General features: G+C 34.0%; 1 protein-coding gene across 1 annotated transcript; it reads right to left on the bottom strand.

Annotated features, from left to right (window-relative positions):
- Window positions 1–9,207: 9,207 nt before the first annotated feature.
- Window positions 9,208–17,261, bottom strand: LOC114180554 (probable transmembrane ascorbate ferrireductase 2). The gene is made up of 5 exons (XM_028066865.1): window positions 16,929–17,261; window positions 12,130–12,282; window positions 11,828–11,876; window positions 9,863–10,062; window positions 9,208–9,625 (listed from the first exon to the last, which is right to left on the bottom strand). Exons 1-5 carry the CDS (start codon window positions 17,259–17,261, stop codon window positions 9,323–9,325), a joined length of 1,038 nt encoding a protein of 345 aa, XP_027922666.1. The 3' UTR covers window positions 9,208–9,322.
- Window positions 17,262–17,572: the final 311 nt, after the last annotated feature.

Here is a 17,572-nt window from a genome sequence, read left to right as displayed (position 1 = left end):
GTCCGAGAAAAATCATAATGAAAATGTTTTAGGAATGATTCAATAGGTAATGTTTCGGTATCCTTTTCAAATTAGGTTTAAATATTAATTTGGTTCCTATTTACTATATGTAACGTGTCTTAGTATATGTCACATATTAGTTATTAGTTTGTTTTTTTAATTTTTTAATTTTAAAAAAATTGTCTACGTGATAAGTTACAATTGTGTCACTTGTCAATGTGTCATGTATCAGTTTGTGGCTATGTTATTTTTTTTTTCAATTTAGTTTCTAATTTCTATATTCGTTATTTTTGTTCAATTTAATTTTAATTTTTATTAAAATAAATCAATTTTGTCACTTTCAAATTGACACTAAATTTAATATCTTTTATACAAATTATATGAATATTTTTTCTAAATTGACATTTTTATTAATTATTTTTAAAATTCAATTATAAATTATTAAATTTAATTATAAATTGAATAAATTTTTATATTTAATTGCTAAATAGAATATAATTATTTAAAATATTATAAGAATATAATTATTAAATGTTTTTTTCTAATATTTATATTCTAAAATACTTTTAAAATTGATATTTAAAAATATTTTAAATATTCAAAATATTTTAGAAAAATAAACTAATATTTGTAAAATAAACAAATGCAATAAAAATATTAAATATTTTAAATTTAAATGTCAATTTTACAATTGTTAATATATATTTTTAAAATTTTAATAATTATATTATAATAATATTTAAATAATTATATCTTATTTAACAATTGAATCTAAGAATTATATTCAATATATAATTAAATATAGTAATTTATAATTGAATTTCAAAAATAACTAATAATAATGTCAATTTTAAAAATTAAATTGTTTTATTTTAACAAAAATTTGAACTAAATTAAACAAAAATAACGAATATAGATACTGAATTGAACAAAAATAACGAATATCGAGACTAAATTAAAGAAAAAATAATAATACAACCACAAACTGATACGTGACACTAGCATGTGACACAATTGTGACTTGACACGTGAACTATTTTCTTGAAATTAACAAAATTTATAAAAAATTTATAAAAAAAATTTAAAACCAGAAGTCGACACGTGACGTTTATTGTTCAAAAACTTTAATTATTTAAATATCGTTAGTCAAAAGGACTAAATTGACCAAAATTTGACGAAAATAATGACCTAATTAAACACAAAACGAAAATAAGAACCAAATTGAATAAAAACAACAAAAATAAAGACCAAATATATATTTAAGCCTTAAAATTATCCGTTTTAATGTTTATATATGTGGATTTTCTCAAATGTTTCACATATATTAATCTCAAATGTCACTTTTCAAATGTCATCAACACTTATCTTTGGAATGGTATTAAAATATAATGATTTCTACTTATTCGTTTTTGTTTAACACGGTGCTAGTGATCTCATTGTATCTGATAGGAAAATGTTCTTTTACACTACTTGTATAAGTTGATAAGGGTGTTTTTGACTATGGAAGGAGGTAAAAATAATAGTATCCTCTCTAATATCTGCTTCCTTCGTTCTCGTTGAACAAAGCGATAGCAACATAATCGCCATCAATGCCACCAACTCACTCTGTTTTCAATGAACATGGTGATAAGAATCTCACAATCACCAACATTGCCTACTTTTTCTCTACAACTTTGTCTATATTACACCATCGCTTCGACTTCCCTAACTTCTCTATCACGAAGCTTGCACTACACCCTGACAACCCTGCCTTAACCATAATTTCACCCTTCACACCACAATTCTCATTCTTTAAGAATGGATGCTTATATGATCATGGTTAGTGTAATGCCCAAATATGTTTAATACTAATATATTTATATTAAATTAATTATAAAATTATGTTTGATATTAAAATTTAATTAAAATATTATAAGTGACTAATAATTTAAAAATAAATATATTAAATTAAAGTCATTAGATTACTTTAAAAAAATATTTAAATCTTGAAAACTCTTTATGTAAGACCCAATATTTCTGCCCTTATGTTTAAGGGCTGCCTCAGATCTAATTGGGCCTAAGGGCTGGTCCATGAGGAGCCAAAGACCCTAAACCAGCCTAACACTCTCACTCCCATCTCACTTTCAGAAAACATTTGTCCTCAAACCCCTTCGTTCTCAACGGAAGCTCTGCTAGGGTTTGATCCTTAGCCTTCGTCAAGGTTGCTCAAGCTCTTTCGACCCCACCTTCTAAATTTGTTCCTTGAGCTGTGGTGCTCCGTTGTTGGTGCCGAGGCCTTGCACTAGCTCATTCCAGGTAAGGGAAGCTAGAACCTAATCTTGTATTCGTCCTTTTCACTGTTTCGTTGTTGTACTACAATTTTGTGGTTGATATGATTCCTGGATGCGTGAAATGCTTTAGTGTGTTATTCTTGGCTTGGTATGAATGGTTGTCGCAGGAAAACAATGGTGAGACCTGATAATCTCGCCCAGGCGAGCCTGTCTCGCCCAGGCAAGATGAGTAGAGGCTCGTCCAAACTTTTTACACGAGGGGTCGCTCAGGCGACCAGCTCAGTTTTGAGCGATCGAGTGTCTCGCTCAGGCGAGGGGAGTCTCGCCTAAGTGAGAATGTGCAGAGGCCATTGTGGTGTGTGTTTCGAGCTCTCGCCTAGGCGGAGGGAGCTCGACTGAGCGAGAGTCCTTCTCGCTTGAGCGAGATCCTCCAGTCTGAGCGACGAGCTGAGCGAGAATGCATCCTGAATTTGGTCCCTCTGTGCTTGAATGTTTAGCTGGTACTTGTATAAGTTATTGTATGATGGCTTAATGGGAATGTTTATGTATGATTGGGAGAGGGTTTTATGTGTGAATCATGAGTTTGACATAATCTTTATATGAATTATACTCGAGAGGTTGAATATATGTATATATGTGGTCACGAGTTTGACATAAGCAACAATGGACATGATGGTTGGTAATCCAGTGGCATGGCTTTGGTGTGAGGAGAAACTCTTTACTCATGGTTGGAAATGACGAGTTGGTATTGATTCAACGTATGATAAATAAGGATTGGTTACGAATGAGGGGATGAGGTTCCTATGTATGATATATGTATCTGTTACTTGGCTGTTTGTGTATGTTTGTCGTGTGGTTAGTACGTAATTCCTTGAAGTCTCTAGGTGGGACTTCAGGGTCGTGCTTCAGTGGTCGGGACGTAATTCCATGGCCCCTGTTAGTGGGTGTCCATGGTGGTGTCCCATCTATATAACTGGGTAAGGATTCAAGGTAAAGATCGCATCCTAACACTCTAAGGAGTCAGTTAGTCTCACTTAGAGCGGACTGGCTCCTGTGGTGAGAGTAGCAGGAGGCCTGACACTCATTAAGGGCTAACCTTGTGTGTGAGGGAAATTGATTCATTGTAACACTTGTAACACATAACTTGGGGGTGAGCAGAGGTATCCACCACAAGTGCAAGCATTCGCTGAATCCGATCAGGTTAAATGTATCCAGATGAGTCGAGTCTTAGTGTATTGTTTTGGAAGGTCATAACATGCTTGGGTGATGTATGTATAATTGACTGTGAAAGCATATCTGATTGCATGATAAAACCATTTTTGGCTCTAGCTTACCCTTTTGTTTTTGTTGTGTGTCCTGCTGTGTGGTACTCTCTTTTGCGATGATCATAAACTTGTTGATGTGAGCAGATGCGAGGAACACTCGTGGTCAACAGGGAGGTGATGGTTCCGCTGCTTAGCCTTTGGGTTGACTTCTGCCTTTGGGCTCTTCATTTAGGGCTAAGGCCCATGTATTATTTTCTCCAGGAATTTGTTTAAGTCATTTTCACTCTCTTACTTTACTTTGTACCTGGCATCATGGTGTATCTCTTTTATTCGTCCTCTAAGCAATTGGGATATCTATAAGAATGACGTTATACTCTTTTATCCTCGCTTCTTATATTATATTGTGTGACATATCCTTTATTTAGCTTTATTAAATAAATGGGGTGTTACATTAATGGTATCAGAGCAATTCGTCCTTAGGATGATCTGAGGTTGTGGGTTTGTCATGCCTCGCAGGCATAATTTGTCAAGTCTAGTCAGGTTTGTCAGTGAAATCGAAAGTTGTAAGAACAGAAAACGCCTTGATAGAGTAATGAGGGTGCACACTCATGACTAGATTAAAGGTTGTTTTCCTTTCTTAATTCTAATGGTTTGGGGGAAAGGAGGGTGACAGACAAAAAGGGGTTCGTTGTTTGTAAGTGATAGATTATTGCTTTGTATGATCTAGTTTGTCCTGTCGCGCCTCTGTGCTTTGTGTCTAGTGTCTACGGAGATAAGGGAATCCAAATTCAATGTCAACTTGGTCTGCTCACCTTTACAAGTGTTAGATGGGGTCTTTGAGACAACGTCTTACCTCAAAGATAGGAAGTTGATGTATGATGTATATAATTGAACAAGGAAAGCTAAGTCTTGGATTAATAAACTGGAGAAGATGCTAGAGTTCCCAACATAACGATTCGTCAGAGGGAGCTTTAAAGATAAACTCTCGGAAACGGATAGTACACAATTTCTAAAGGAGTTGAATCTAAAGGTTAAGAATACTAAGGGGTATCAGTGCATGCAAGTGCCACATCGTTTGAAGAAATCAAGCTGATTCTACATTCCGACAAGGTTGAAGTTCAGAGTCATGCAAATGCATACAGTGTTAGGAAAAGTGTCATTGAATATGGTCATATGGCCACACCTAGTGCTTCTTGGAGTAGTGGAAGAGGGACAATTGGCAAATTCTAAGCTGCAGAAAGTGGAGAGATTGCTTAACAATGAGCAAGCTAAGAAAAGAAAAGACCGTGAAGTGCAAAGAGATGACAAACCTCTAGTGAGAGGCTGGGATGGATAAGAGGTTCATACTAGAATTAACAGTCAGCAGGTGGATAGGGGTCTTTTCAACTTCGTTAGTGGGATGTTTCAAGGAAAAGTAGTTCCCATGAGCAAGTCATTCGACCTTGGGTATAAAGTGGAAGGTTTCACGCACCCGAAGGAAGGACACACCTTTAAAGGTTATTCTCGTATGGAAGGACAACCCAACTGATGTCGGAGCACAATGATGGAGGGAATGAAAAGAAAAGTTTTAAGTAGTTGACATGGTGTCTACGATGGTTGATGCTAAAGTGGTTAGCACAAATAAATCTCATACAGAGATGCACCTTACGAAGTGATGCTTGGACTAAGAGTCAGTTTTCTTGGAATTGTGTACTCCTTGATGTCGCCAGTATGGTATAGGAATCACGGTTGCCTTTAGGAAAGGACTGAGGTTAAGATGATGGTTTCGCTACAATTGGGACCAAGTGGAGACTCGCTCGGGTGTGTGGTGCCTTCGCGGTGATCAAAGTGTTTAAATTTGAAGCCAATTTGAAATGTTTCCTTTACAAGGTTGGGACATAATCTCAAGAGTGAAAGAGTTGTTGGAGACATAATGGTATAAACTCAATATAATCATCAGGATGATTGCGAGTTTGGGGAAAAAAAAGTTGTGGTGTCAAGCCGTTCAAGAAGAGTATTGACTAAGGTTGGAGTGACTAAAAAGGAATATGGTTTTAAAAGGATAGGTACGTTGTTGAGAAAATGGAACGCTAAGGCTATCAAAAGAGGAGTTTAAGGGGTTCTGTAAGTTTGATTGCTTCCTTGTCATGGCGGACATGAAAGGATCATTATTTGGAGTAAACAAACAAGTGAGCTTGGGTATGGACCAAAGTAGTGCAGCGGGATGGTGGTAGATGATGCTTAGAAATGGTAATAGGTGCGCGAGAAGAACTATCTTATTCAAGACCTAAAGATCACTACGAAAACCAGATCCTTAAAAACATCAAAGGTTTCGTCCTTGTGAGTGTCAGGTAAAAGGGTGCAATGATCATTCAGAGTTGGAAGTGTAGGGTTGCACAGAGGAAGTTGGACCAAGAAAATGAGAGGTGGTTGAATTATGTTTTCAAGTTAGGGTACCAATCTTGAAGTAAGGAACTAAGGGTAGGTGTTTATTTCTAGAAGAGAATTCAAGATCTGGGCTTGACAGGGTAAGGGTTGGCGGAGAGGTAAGTGTCTAAGTCGGGAGGAAGAGATGTGACGAGATTTCCTGCGAGCTCAAAATTCAAAATGTGCACCACTCCACACCGCCCATCATCAATTGAAACAAGGGAAATGATACATTAACAAAAAAAAATTGACAAACTACTAAATAAAGTAAAAAAGTACTACTTTTATTACTTCTTTTTCATTAAAAAATAAAAATTTAATCTACTTTAATCCTATTTATAGAAAATTTATCAACTTTGTCAAAATATTTTTTGTTAAAACCTCATTTTCCTTGAAACAATGCAAGGGAAAAGTAGAAAGTGTATAAAAAAGCATGCTCTCAGAATCTACGGCCACAACTTCCTTCACCATGAGGCAGCAACCACCGCAATAACCGGAAATGCCCTCCACATCTCCACACCACTCGTAAGAGAGTATGCATTGAGGTCAAACTCTAACATTTAAAATTATTACATGTCATAAATTCTCAATGACTTTACATGGAAGTACATCAAAATATAATCTTTTGAAAAATAATTCTTTCTTAATCATTTACATGCAATTTAAAATAAATGTTGGAGATCCTGATCTATGAAGATGTTAGTTTTTTTTAGGTTTAAATATTATTTTGGTCCACTTTATTCAATTTGGTTTCTTTTTTTTTCACGTTCAATTTAGTCCCTAATTTGCTAAATTATGTTTAATTTCGTCTTTTCCGTTGATGTGTTTAAATTGATAACAACATAACAGAGCATACAGACTGACATTGTTCACATGAAGTGACAATATTCATATTATAATGGGTTGTGTTTTGTTCAATGTTCAAATAAGTTTCTATTTTAGTTAAATTTGTTCAATTTTAATCTCTATTTTTATTAAATTGGTTCAATTTATTCATCCCTCCATTTCATGACTCTTCACCATTGTCACCACTACCACCACTGCCATCACTATTGTCACCACTGCCACCACTATCACCCTACAACCACGGATTCAAACAGTTAGAAATATTTTAATATAATTTAAAAAATAAATAATTAAAATAAAAAACTTACTGTTACTCATGTGTTTATAAACCTTTAATTTATGAGTTAATGTTTTTTATGACTAACGGTTATATTCTTATTACAATTTACTCTTTTGTCTCCTCTTTCTACCTATAAATACCACCTAGGTGCATGGAGAAAAAGACAACAACAGAAACAACAAAAACACTACATTTTTCTTAAGAGTGTTAAGACACATGATTTGAAACACATATGATTGTGTATTTGTTTAGTTCTGTGCAGTAGGGGCATTTTCTCTCTAAGGATAGCACTATGCGTGCCTCAACTCAGACTATTTCTACTCCTTTCCTCATCTACTTTTTATTTATTATTGTTATTGTAATTGTTGATCTTTGATTAATATTCATTGTTTTAGTTATATGTCTTAGTATTATTATTGATTTAATAATTATTATTATATTATTTAATATTTTTATTATTAATAGTATTATTTGAGTAATCATTTTCTAACACAAACCACCCTAAAACATATGGAAAAGAAAGAAAAAGTGAATGAGAGGTTCATAACATCTATGAAAAAGAGATGAGTAAAAATGGCAACCAAAAAACAACCCTAAAATCTATACCCTTATATTGATCCAGGCTTGGACTACCAAAAACTTAATCAAAAACTAGGATAAAAAGTATCAAATTTTTTCAAGCCTACATACATATGCATGGTAGAATACAAATTTTCTAATGTGGTGGTGGTGATTCTGGGTGTGGTTTGTTGGCGGTGATTTTAGTGTGATGGTGGTTGTAGTGTTGGTGGTGGTGGTGGCAACGACAATGGTGGTGGTGGTGGTGGTGGCAGTGGTAGTGGTAGTGACAGTGGTAGTGGTGGAAGTGGTGAAAGATCTTGAAATGAAAGGTGAGACTAAATTAAACCAATTTAACTGAAATATGGATTAAATTGAACAAATTTAACTAAAATAAACACTTATTTAAACAAACCACAACTAGTCACAATATGAACGATGTCATATCATGTGAACAGTGTCAGCCTATACACCATGTCTGTATCAAATTACAATGTCAACGAAAATGACGAACTAAACATAGTTTAACAAATCGGATATCAAATTGAACAAACTAAACCAAAACAGATATCAAAATAGTATTTAAACTTTTTTTTTTCTTAATAAGATATTGAATGTTGGCATTGATGGTCGCCTATTAATATTACATTAATTTAGTAAAAAAATATGAAAAATGATTCTTTAAGTATTAGTTTTAAGAGTGTCAACGTACATCACATGGACTCGTATTTTTTTACATTGCAAATCATGCGGAATCTTTTCTCCACTTTCATACTGTCTCAAAAATAACAATTATTTTACAACCACAAAAACATTAAATATTAATGATGTGACAAGCTGTTGAAATAAGTGGTAGTATTATTATAAAAGATATTTTTTATAAGCTTTTTCTTAAAAGTTTTAGAAATAAATAATCCTTTTATAAGTAAAAAAATAATTATAAATTAAAATTAGTGTATACATAAGGTAGTTTATAAAAGTTAATATATTTTTTAAAACTCATAAATTAATTTTAGTTTATTAAAAGTAGTTTATTTCTCTTAAAGACGCTTACTTAAAACTCGTCTAAATACCAAATGACCAATTATTAGTTTATAATTAGTAATGGGCTGCAATATGTTTGATGGACCAAACCATATGAGGGTGCTAAATATTCACGTTCAATATTTGTTCGAATGGAGAAAAGGATCAAAATTTGAATTATTTATTTTATTTTTTTTAAATGTTTGCTCTTATTTTTATCGTATAAAAATCATCCATGTTTTTCTTGTATGCATCTATCTTAACCATAAATCACTAATCTCATAGATATACCAAGACAATTATTTTAATTTAATCAATACTCTCAAGTTAAACCTTGAATATGAAGGGATTATATAAAACATTTAGAATAGTTTACCATCAATACTACAATAGTTCTACATTACTCAACATGATTATTTCTCGGCTAAGATATTATAGTCTCTTAACCAAAAAAATGCTCGAGAAAAATGCAAATACATTGATAACAATAAGAAATTCTATAGTTAAACGCCGACACCTTTTAATATGCACGAAACACGAATTCTCATTTTAATAGAAGAATACAGAAAGTAAATAAATAAAATTGAGAAATAAACATGTATACACGTTCAATGAGTTTTTGATACATCCATGTCCATGTTCCTCAATTTTGGATTACATATATTACAATATGGTTACTCATTTCCCCGTATGACGTCAGCTTTACCATAAACCGGAGTAACAAGTCCAAGAATCACAAAGCCACCTAAAATGACTATCAAAATGCCTAAAGAATTGATCAGAAGTGATTCATTGGAATAGCGTGATATGATATTGTTGACCTGAAGGAATGTAGCTTTTTCCAAAATACCAGTAGCAGTTGTGGCTATGGCCAAGGCATAGATATACATACCAAAGAAAACATGCCATGGCAGTAAGGTTGCTCTTCTATTTCTTGACCCTCCGGGGTACCAAAATGTTGCAAACCCACAAGCCCACTGATTAATATTGTACCAAATAATTAGATACAACCAAATGATACAATCCAACTTCCAAAAAACACTTACAAAAGATAAAAAAAACTAACTTTAACTATGCATATAAGCTAATTTTAGTTTATGGAAGAAGTTTAGTTGATTGTTCTTTCTTATTTTTGTCTTAAATATAAGTACTAATGGAGATGTTTAACCAACAAGGTTTAGAACAACTTGTAAGATGAAGTGTAGCTATCATACCTGGATGAAGAACAGGAAAAAGCAGGCAAGGCCCAACCACGAATGGAGGCTGTAGAAGTTGTCAATGCCCTTGTCAACGTGAAACTTCCAAGCAGCCCAGATACCGATCAAGCTCAAAATGAGAGCAACAAACTGTAATGTGAGATGAACTGATTTTTTGAAGCTTTTAGTTCCAGATAGAGTCTTGTATGCAAGCATCCCTGCAAATTGCCATAGTGAATAAAAGGTAGTTCTAACATGAAAGTATTTATAAACAATCAAGGGTTGGTAAGAAGAAACATTGTATTGAATTTAAAGACAACAAGTTCCTTTGACTTGGGAAGTTACATTTTCATAAAAAGTTAATACGAGCATGTTGAAGGTACTAGCCAGCTCAAGTTTGCTATCCTTTACAATCTACCACAATAAAACACCAACATTTTAATTCTAATTTGGCCTCTGAAGTTTCATTTTAGATACCAAATGTAATCAAGACATATGATGGAAACAATGTTTTATAACACTCAGTAGCACCACAAGCATGTCAAATGATAGGGGATAACTAACCATAAGATAAACTTTGTAAACTAAGTGGAAAACACCATATTCCTAGGACAACAATGATTGATATTAATCTACATTCAGATCAGGACAGAAATCATACATGGAGATAAAACATACATCAAATCTTATTTGAACTTATGTATTTCTTTAGAGGATCGCAAACAATATCCTACAAAATGGAAACTTACAACTAGTTGATAATAAATTTATACAAAGCACGTATACTCCAAAATATGGCAAAGTATCGGTATCCTCCTATCCAATACCAATACTTATAGATATGTATCCAACATATATCCTCCTTTTTGGCTTCTTTGAATTTTACTGACTAATATGTTTGGATCAAACACGTTGAATAAGACTTCAATCACATATACTTCTATTTTTCCCTCTGTATCCTTAAACCTATAGCAAACAGTAGGCAATTATATAGAACCAAGACTCCTAGATGCTTTTATATCTAACCCTGGATCTTGGAAATGATCACACGTATTGCTTTTGTAAATCGTGATCGTCAACTGCTGACAGAAATGATAGAATTATGTATTGATGAGAAATGGTCAACACTTAAAAATATTGTGTATCCATTTAAAAGTATTTTTCAAAATTTATGCTCTCATTTAACATATCGATGTAATATTATATCTTACACTTTTATAGTTTTCGCATCCTTGTATCAATGTCATATGGTACTCATGTTGAATCAAGTACTCAGGCTTCACAGAATGTAAACAAGAATAAAGATCATAGAATGCTTCACCTCCTAAAATACTCTAACCATTGAGAAACATTGTGAATCAACAACCTAACTAGTACCATGGTGCCAAAAGACTCCTCACTGTGCAACAATTTACGCGAGAGTGTATTCTTCATTCAAGGACTACAGTTTTACCTATGTAAATTTTCTTTTTCAAGTTGACTAATGTTTTCATATACCAAGTATTATGTTTTTTTCTTCCTAATTTATCATCAAATCAATTACCCTCTCTTATTCAAAACAATGCATTTATGTTGAAAAAAACCGAGACTATTTCAGTAAAATGGTTTCAAACAGGGTTATATTTCTTATTCTCCTTAATATGGGTGAGAAAACCTTAAACTACAATCATCTGGAACAGAGGAAGTGTATGCAAAAGGATTGTTTCCATATTCGAGCCATGACCAGCTTCATCATGAATGAGTGAATCAACAATCATGAATAGCACCATACGTAAATGGACAAATGAGTTTCTGTTATCAATGTTTGCATTACGCAAATACAAAGACACCAAAATTTGATTTTAATACAAAGATCTAATAACAACTCTCCAATGCAACTGAAATATGATCAGTGACCACAAAATGTTTCAGAGTGACCAATATGCATCAAATGATGTACCAGTGAGATACTTAAGAAAAGTAAAAAATATAAGAAACATTTACCTTCCCCATTGATTAGAACAAGCCCAATCACCATCAACACTGGATGAACCTACATTGGAAAAACCAAGCCAAGACAACAAAGCTAAAAAAATCAAACAAACATGGACCTAAAACAAAGTGATCAAAAGAAGAAGTCAACAAGACAAAACAATATTCACAATCAAAAACTAAAACCACTCCACCCTTTTCAGTTTCTCGTTCAAAATCAAATTCCCCACAACAGAAAAACGAAAAGATTGAGCAAATCCCGCATACCCATCACCCAAAAATGAAAAGAGAAGGCCGTGAAGAGGGATAGTTACGTTAAAGATGAGATCTTTGTTGTCAGAGACGAGGGCGAGGCCACCCCGAAAATGGAGAGCCCATGTGAGGAGAAGAACGGTGACGGCAACGCCGACCACCCTGACCACCGTGAAGATCGGAAAACTTACCACGGGGAGTCGCCATTGGGATCTTTATAGAGAGAAAAGGAAGAGACACAAGAGGGAAATGAAAGAAAGGTGAAAGGATATACAAAATGAAAATGGTGTAGCTTTGTACAGTGAGATCAGTTTCTTCCTACACCAGAAACAAACAACTTTGACATTCTAAATTAAAATTATGAATTTCATTTAGGTTTAATTAGTAAGAATTTTCTCAACAATTTATCTTTTTAGTGATAATGAAAAAATATCTTTATATAATAATTCATTTATATCGCAAATTGCTAAGATGTAATTATTATAAAAGTCAATAAATATAATTTAATTTTGTAAAATATGTTTAGTGGCAAATTGGCAATTACGAAATAGTAAGTTTTAGAGTTAGTTTATAGTGAGAGTGTTAAAATAGTACAAGCCGATACTTTGCGGAGTTTAATAACTATGAAATAGTTTTAACATAATAATTAATTAAAATTTTATTATTAATGTAATTTTAAATAATTATTGTAAAAATCAACAAAGTTTCATTTCATTATAATTTCTTTTTGGCATGATAATGAATAACTTATTTTCTCTACTTTATAACGAATTTTGGAAATTTAAGATTTAACTGAAAATTTGCATGACCCAAACCTAATACTACAAAAAAATGTTTAAATATGTTTTACCTTTTGTTTTCTAAGAATTATCATTTCCATCCTCGATCCCTTAAAAACGTTTAATAAAATAAATAATTTCATACTATCTTAATAACTACCTTAGTTTTTTCAATTATTATTGGATAAGTAATAGTGTATTAAAGTTTTAAGTTTCAAATTTTAATACAAGAAATGTTTTAGTTTTTAATCCAGAGCAAATTAAAGCAATTAAAACTGTTGGAAATTTTTGGAAGAATAACATGTACATTATATATATATATATATATAAAAGAGATTCACCTTTTCTTATATATTTTATTTTCTAACTTTATTCTTAAAAAGAAATTATTTTTAGAATTTTTAATTTTTAAGTGATATTTTTTAAATTTTAATTATTTTAATTATTTTTAAAAAATTTAACTATTTTTTTAAACTAAAAACAACTATTTTATCAATACTATTTGTTTAATTTAACTGGTTTTTTAATTGTTTTTGAATTAATATTTTTAAACTAAAATAATTATCTATAATAAAAAATTACTATAAAATTAATAAAAGTTATCTATTATAAATTTGCAAACATTATTTATATTTAATTTTATAATTATAATATTATTATTTGAATATATATATATATATATATATATAATATTTACTTAAATAAACATTTTATTATATTAAATACAAATGTAAGACAAAAAAATTAAAATGAATATAAAAATTATTTTAAATAGAAAAGTTAAATACAATACTTATATATAATTTATTACCGTTAATAACTACTTAAAAATTACACCAATTGTAGTTCTTAATTAATTGATCTAGTAATTTACAAAAAAAGTCTAAGAATATTCAAAACTTTTTCGACAATTATTGGTAATACTTGATGGAAAAAATAAAATGATTCCATTACAGAGAGTGTTGTCATGTTATATAGAAATATTCCATGGTTTAAGTAATATACTTAAACCTTCTATTCGTTCATTCCATGATTGAATTAGAAGTTTCTAAAGGGGGAAAAGTTACATTCAATATTTTTTTTAAATAATAGATTTTTAATAAATAGTATAGGTGTAAATGATTTTTAAACTCATTCAATTATAAAACAATACTATATAAAGATATTTATTTTTTGTTCTAATTATCTTTAAGTTATATTATTAGCGACAACGTTTTATAATATGATATTGTAAAAAAATTATAACAAGAATGATGAAAATTAACATCAAATAGTTGATGAACTCGTTTATAAAAGGAATATTCTGAAAAATTTAGAAACGAGTTTTTAAAAGTTTGGGAAGAGTTAAAAGGTACGAACTAATCCACTAAATAAAAATTATTTATTTATCAATTATTTTATATAAAATATTTATTAATTCTTTTAGGTTAAATTATTCTTTTGGTCTTTGTATTTATTAAGTAGTGTGAAATTAGTCCTTCAGATTTTTTTTTTTGTTTAGATTTGGTTCTTGCTTTTTTTTTTAAATATTCAATTTGGGGTTGGTGTTAGTTTGACCAAACAATACATTTAATTGAATTTTTTGAATTATTTGTGAATTTTTTGTGAATTTTTTATTTTATACCTATCACCTCACAATTGTGTCACATGTCAACATAATTCAATTTGATCATATGTTTGCTTTTAGTTTCAATTTAATCTTAATTTTTGTAAAAAAAAATAGAGCAATATTGTTCCTCTTCATATGATGATATTCTTATTAAAATTAACATTTTTAATAAATATTTCTAGAAATATTTTTAAATTAACTTTAACTTTGTTTAATAATAAAACTAAAAACAAAAAGTTTGTTTAATAATTGTTCCTGCAGAGAACAAATAAGATAAGTTAGGCACAAGCGTCACCTTACCATGTAGTCCGCTATCTCTTCGTTGGCCTCTTCTGGTCGATACATGTCAGCTTGAACCCAGGAGGGGTTACCTGCAGAAGAGTCTCCGAAGCTCAAGTAAGTCAAAGCTCTCAGAGAGTCAAATCAGTGATTAATGAATGCGTACCTTTAATTGATGGGGTCCACGTGTATTTATAGAGCATTAATGATGTTTGACCATTCATGGGTGGGCCTTGACTTGGGCTCTAGCTTGGGCTATGAGTGGGCCTGGGCCCTAACCCAGGCCCTTAAGGTTTATTGAACGCGGGGGCTTCTATCATACTGAGTTTATTGGAGTGGTCGGCCTAGGCTCTAATCTTACCGGATATGCTGGAGTAGTCGGTCTAGGCCGGCTACTTGTCTTGATGGCTTATGTTGGTGATATGAGGTGCAGGTTGTTCCTTTAGATGTTTAGTTTAGGTTAAAACCGGTACAAGTTAGGCTAACTCGGCCTAGGCTGGAAACTTGGCTGCCTTATATACACATTGTTTACTTATTTGGTCGAGTTTGGCTAGGTGTGGTACACTAGTCCCCAGCCTTGTCCGATATGAGTTGTCGGTCAAGGGTGATATGTGTTGGTATGCTAGCGGAACCGGCTAGGTGTGATACACCAGTCCCCCAGCCTTTAAGTGTGGTGAACAGTGTTAAGGCTAAAAGTGGTAACCGTCAGAAGGTAGGTGAAGGGGTCAGTGGTCAAATCGAAAAAGTTTTGGCGCCGTCGTTTTGAAGTGTCATATCCTTTGCAATGATGGTGTCGATTGGTCTGGGGTATGATTTTGGCGGGAAGAGTTTCGTCGTTTGGGATCTGGACTATAAATATGGGTTTGCAAACAGATGAGGGGTTACTTGTTTCATTTGTGAGTTCTGAATTCAGAGATCTTGTGCGCGTAAAACTGTCCGACTAGTCCTCAATTTCGACCGACATCTTCTCGTAAAAAAAAACCAGGTATGTCTAGTAGTGGTAGCGTGTCTACGTCTAGTAGTAGTGAAAGTACCGAGTCAGATAGAAGTAAGGATAGGCAACTTGGCGAGAGGGTACGAGTTCTGGAGTTGTTACGAGCGATGAATGGAGGTTGTGAGGGAGGTTCGAGAGGATCCCCCGAAGAGTTGGAGGAGAGCAACTGGCCGGCGAAAGGCGGCTATGGGTGGGTTGTTGCTGATGTTCGTGATCAATCATCTTTATTCAGGTGGTCTCGTCTGTTGAACTCTTGGCTGAACTGCACACCCGTCATCTCCAAGGGTGTCAGTGGAGACATTGTTTCGCTAGAGAGGGTGAGTGCGTCGACCGGGTATGCCATGGGCAGGAGGGGGCTACCGAGAAGTTCTTCTACATGTATATGTGCCATTTTTCTCAACTTCATGTGCGACTACCCTTAGACGATTTCACTATGGGTGTGTTGCGGGCGTTGAATGTGGCACCTACCCAGCTACATCCTAATAGTTGGGCCTACTTGCAGGCTTTCCGCATTCTGTGCAAGTCCTTATATTTGGAGCCCACTCCCTATGCTTTCTTATATTTTTACGACACCAGACCTCGACGGCCGGCTACTTGGCTCTCTTTGATAGTCGCCCCAGCATCAGCAGACTGGATGCTTTCTCCCAGTCTTTCAAGCATTTCAAGGATGGGTACTTCAAGGTCATCGTCAAGGAAGGAGGAAACGCTTATTTTTTGAACGCAGATGGGAGTACCAAGTTTCCCTTTAGTTGGACAACAATCCTTCTCGGTATAAGGACATGGGGATGGATGAGTTGTCGAGGTGATAAGGAGGTGGTGGAGATTGTTGAAGTTTGTCGATAAGTTGCCCACTAAGGGCCTAGTTAGGGTTTATAATTCGGTGCACCCGATAATAGATATTGAAGGTATCTGTTTATTACTTAAGCTGTGTTAATAATGCTAAGTTGTTTTGATCCGAGTTGTGATGTATATTGTAGGGCATATGGCGCAATCTGGAAAGAAGAATCTGGCGCTCTTTCAAACGTTGAGGAAGGAAATGGCCGCTAAGGCCAAGGCGGCTGGGAAAGCTGATGTTCCCAACTTACAAGAATCGGTGGTGGAGGTGCACGTGCACGGCGGGACGAAAAGGAAGGCTGAGCTTCCGCCTCGACCCGGGAAGGGAAAAGATGTGAAGAAGATAAGGGCGGCTCTGCTTGGAACGGCTAGCGAGGCGGGGTCAGCTAGGGAGAGAAGGGGCCGGAAGCGGGTTGATCGAGTTGCCGGAGATATCCGTGAGGAAGGATATTTCCGATCACCCTCCCGGATACCGTTGTAAATTCTATTGACAACATGGACGCGGAGCACATTGTGAGAACAATGGTCGAGTTTGGGAGCAAGGCTTAGTTCTGAGCCGGCGTGTAGGGTCGCTTTATAGGAGGGAAGTGAAGGAGGTGGGGGAGTTGCAGGGTAAGGTGGATAAGCTAGAGGAGGAGAAGGCTGCTTTGGAAAAGGCAAAAGAAGGCTGGGAAGCGGAGAGGAAAAGGTTGGCAACATGGAGGGTGCGTTGCTTGGACTCTGAGGAAAGCTGAACAAACGTATAGGGGAGTTGGAGGAGGACTATGATGATTTGAAGGAGAAGTATGATGGAGCTGTTGGTGAGCTTGATGATTTGAAGAACAACATTCATCAGGAGCACATCAATGGTTTTGAGAAGGGGTTGCGGCAGCGGCCTTTTTCCATCAAGATGTGGACGTCACGGATTCAAAGTTCGATGTGAATAAGGACATTGTTGACGGAAAGTTGGTGAAGGAGGACGAGAGCAGTGCAGATGAGGAGGTGGAGGAGAAGGTGGAGGAGAAGGCGGC

This window comes from Vigna unguiculata, chromosome 4 (assembly GCF_004118075.2).
Source record: "Vigna unguiculata cultivar IT97K-499-35 chromosome 4, ASM411807v1, whole genome shotgun sequence".
In the NCBI taxonomy this organism is placed as follows: Eukaryota; Viridiplantae; Streptophyta; class Magnoliopsida; order Fabales; family Fabaceae; genus Vigna; species Vigna unguiculata.
Note: the sequence above shows the minus strand (reverse complement) of the source record. Positions and strands in the feature narration are given on the sequence as shown.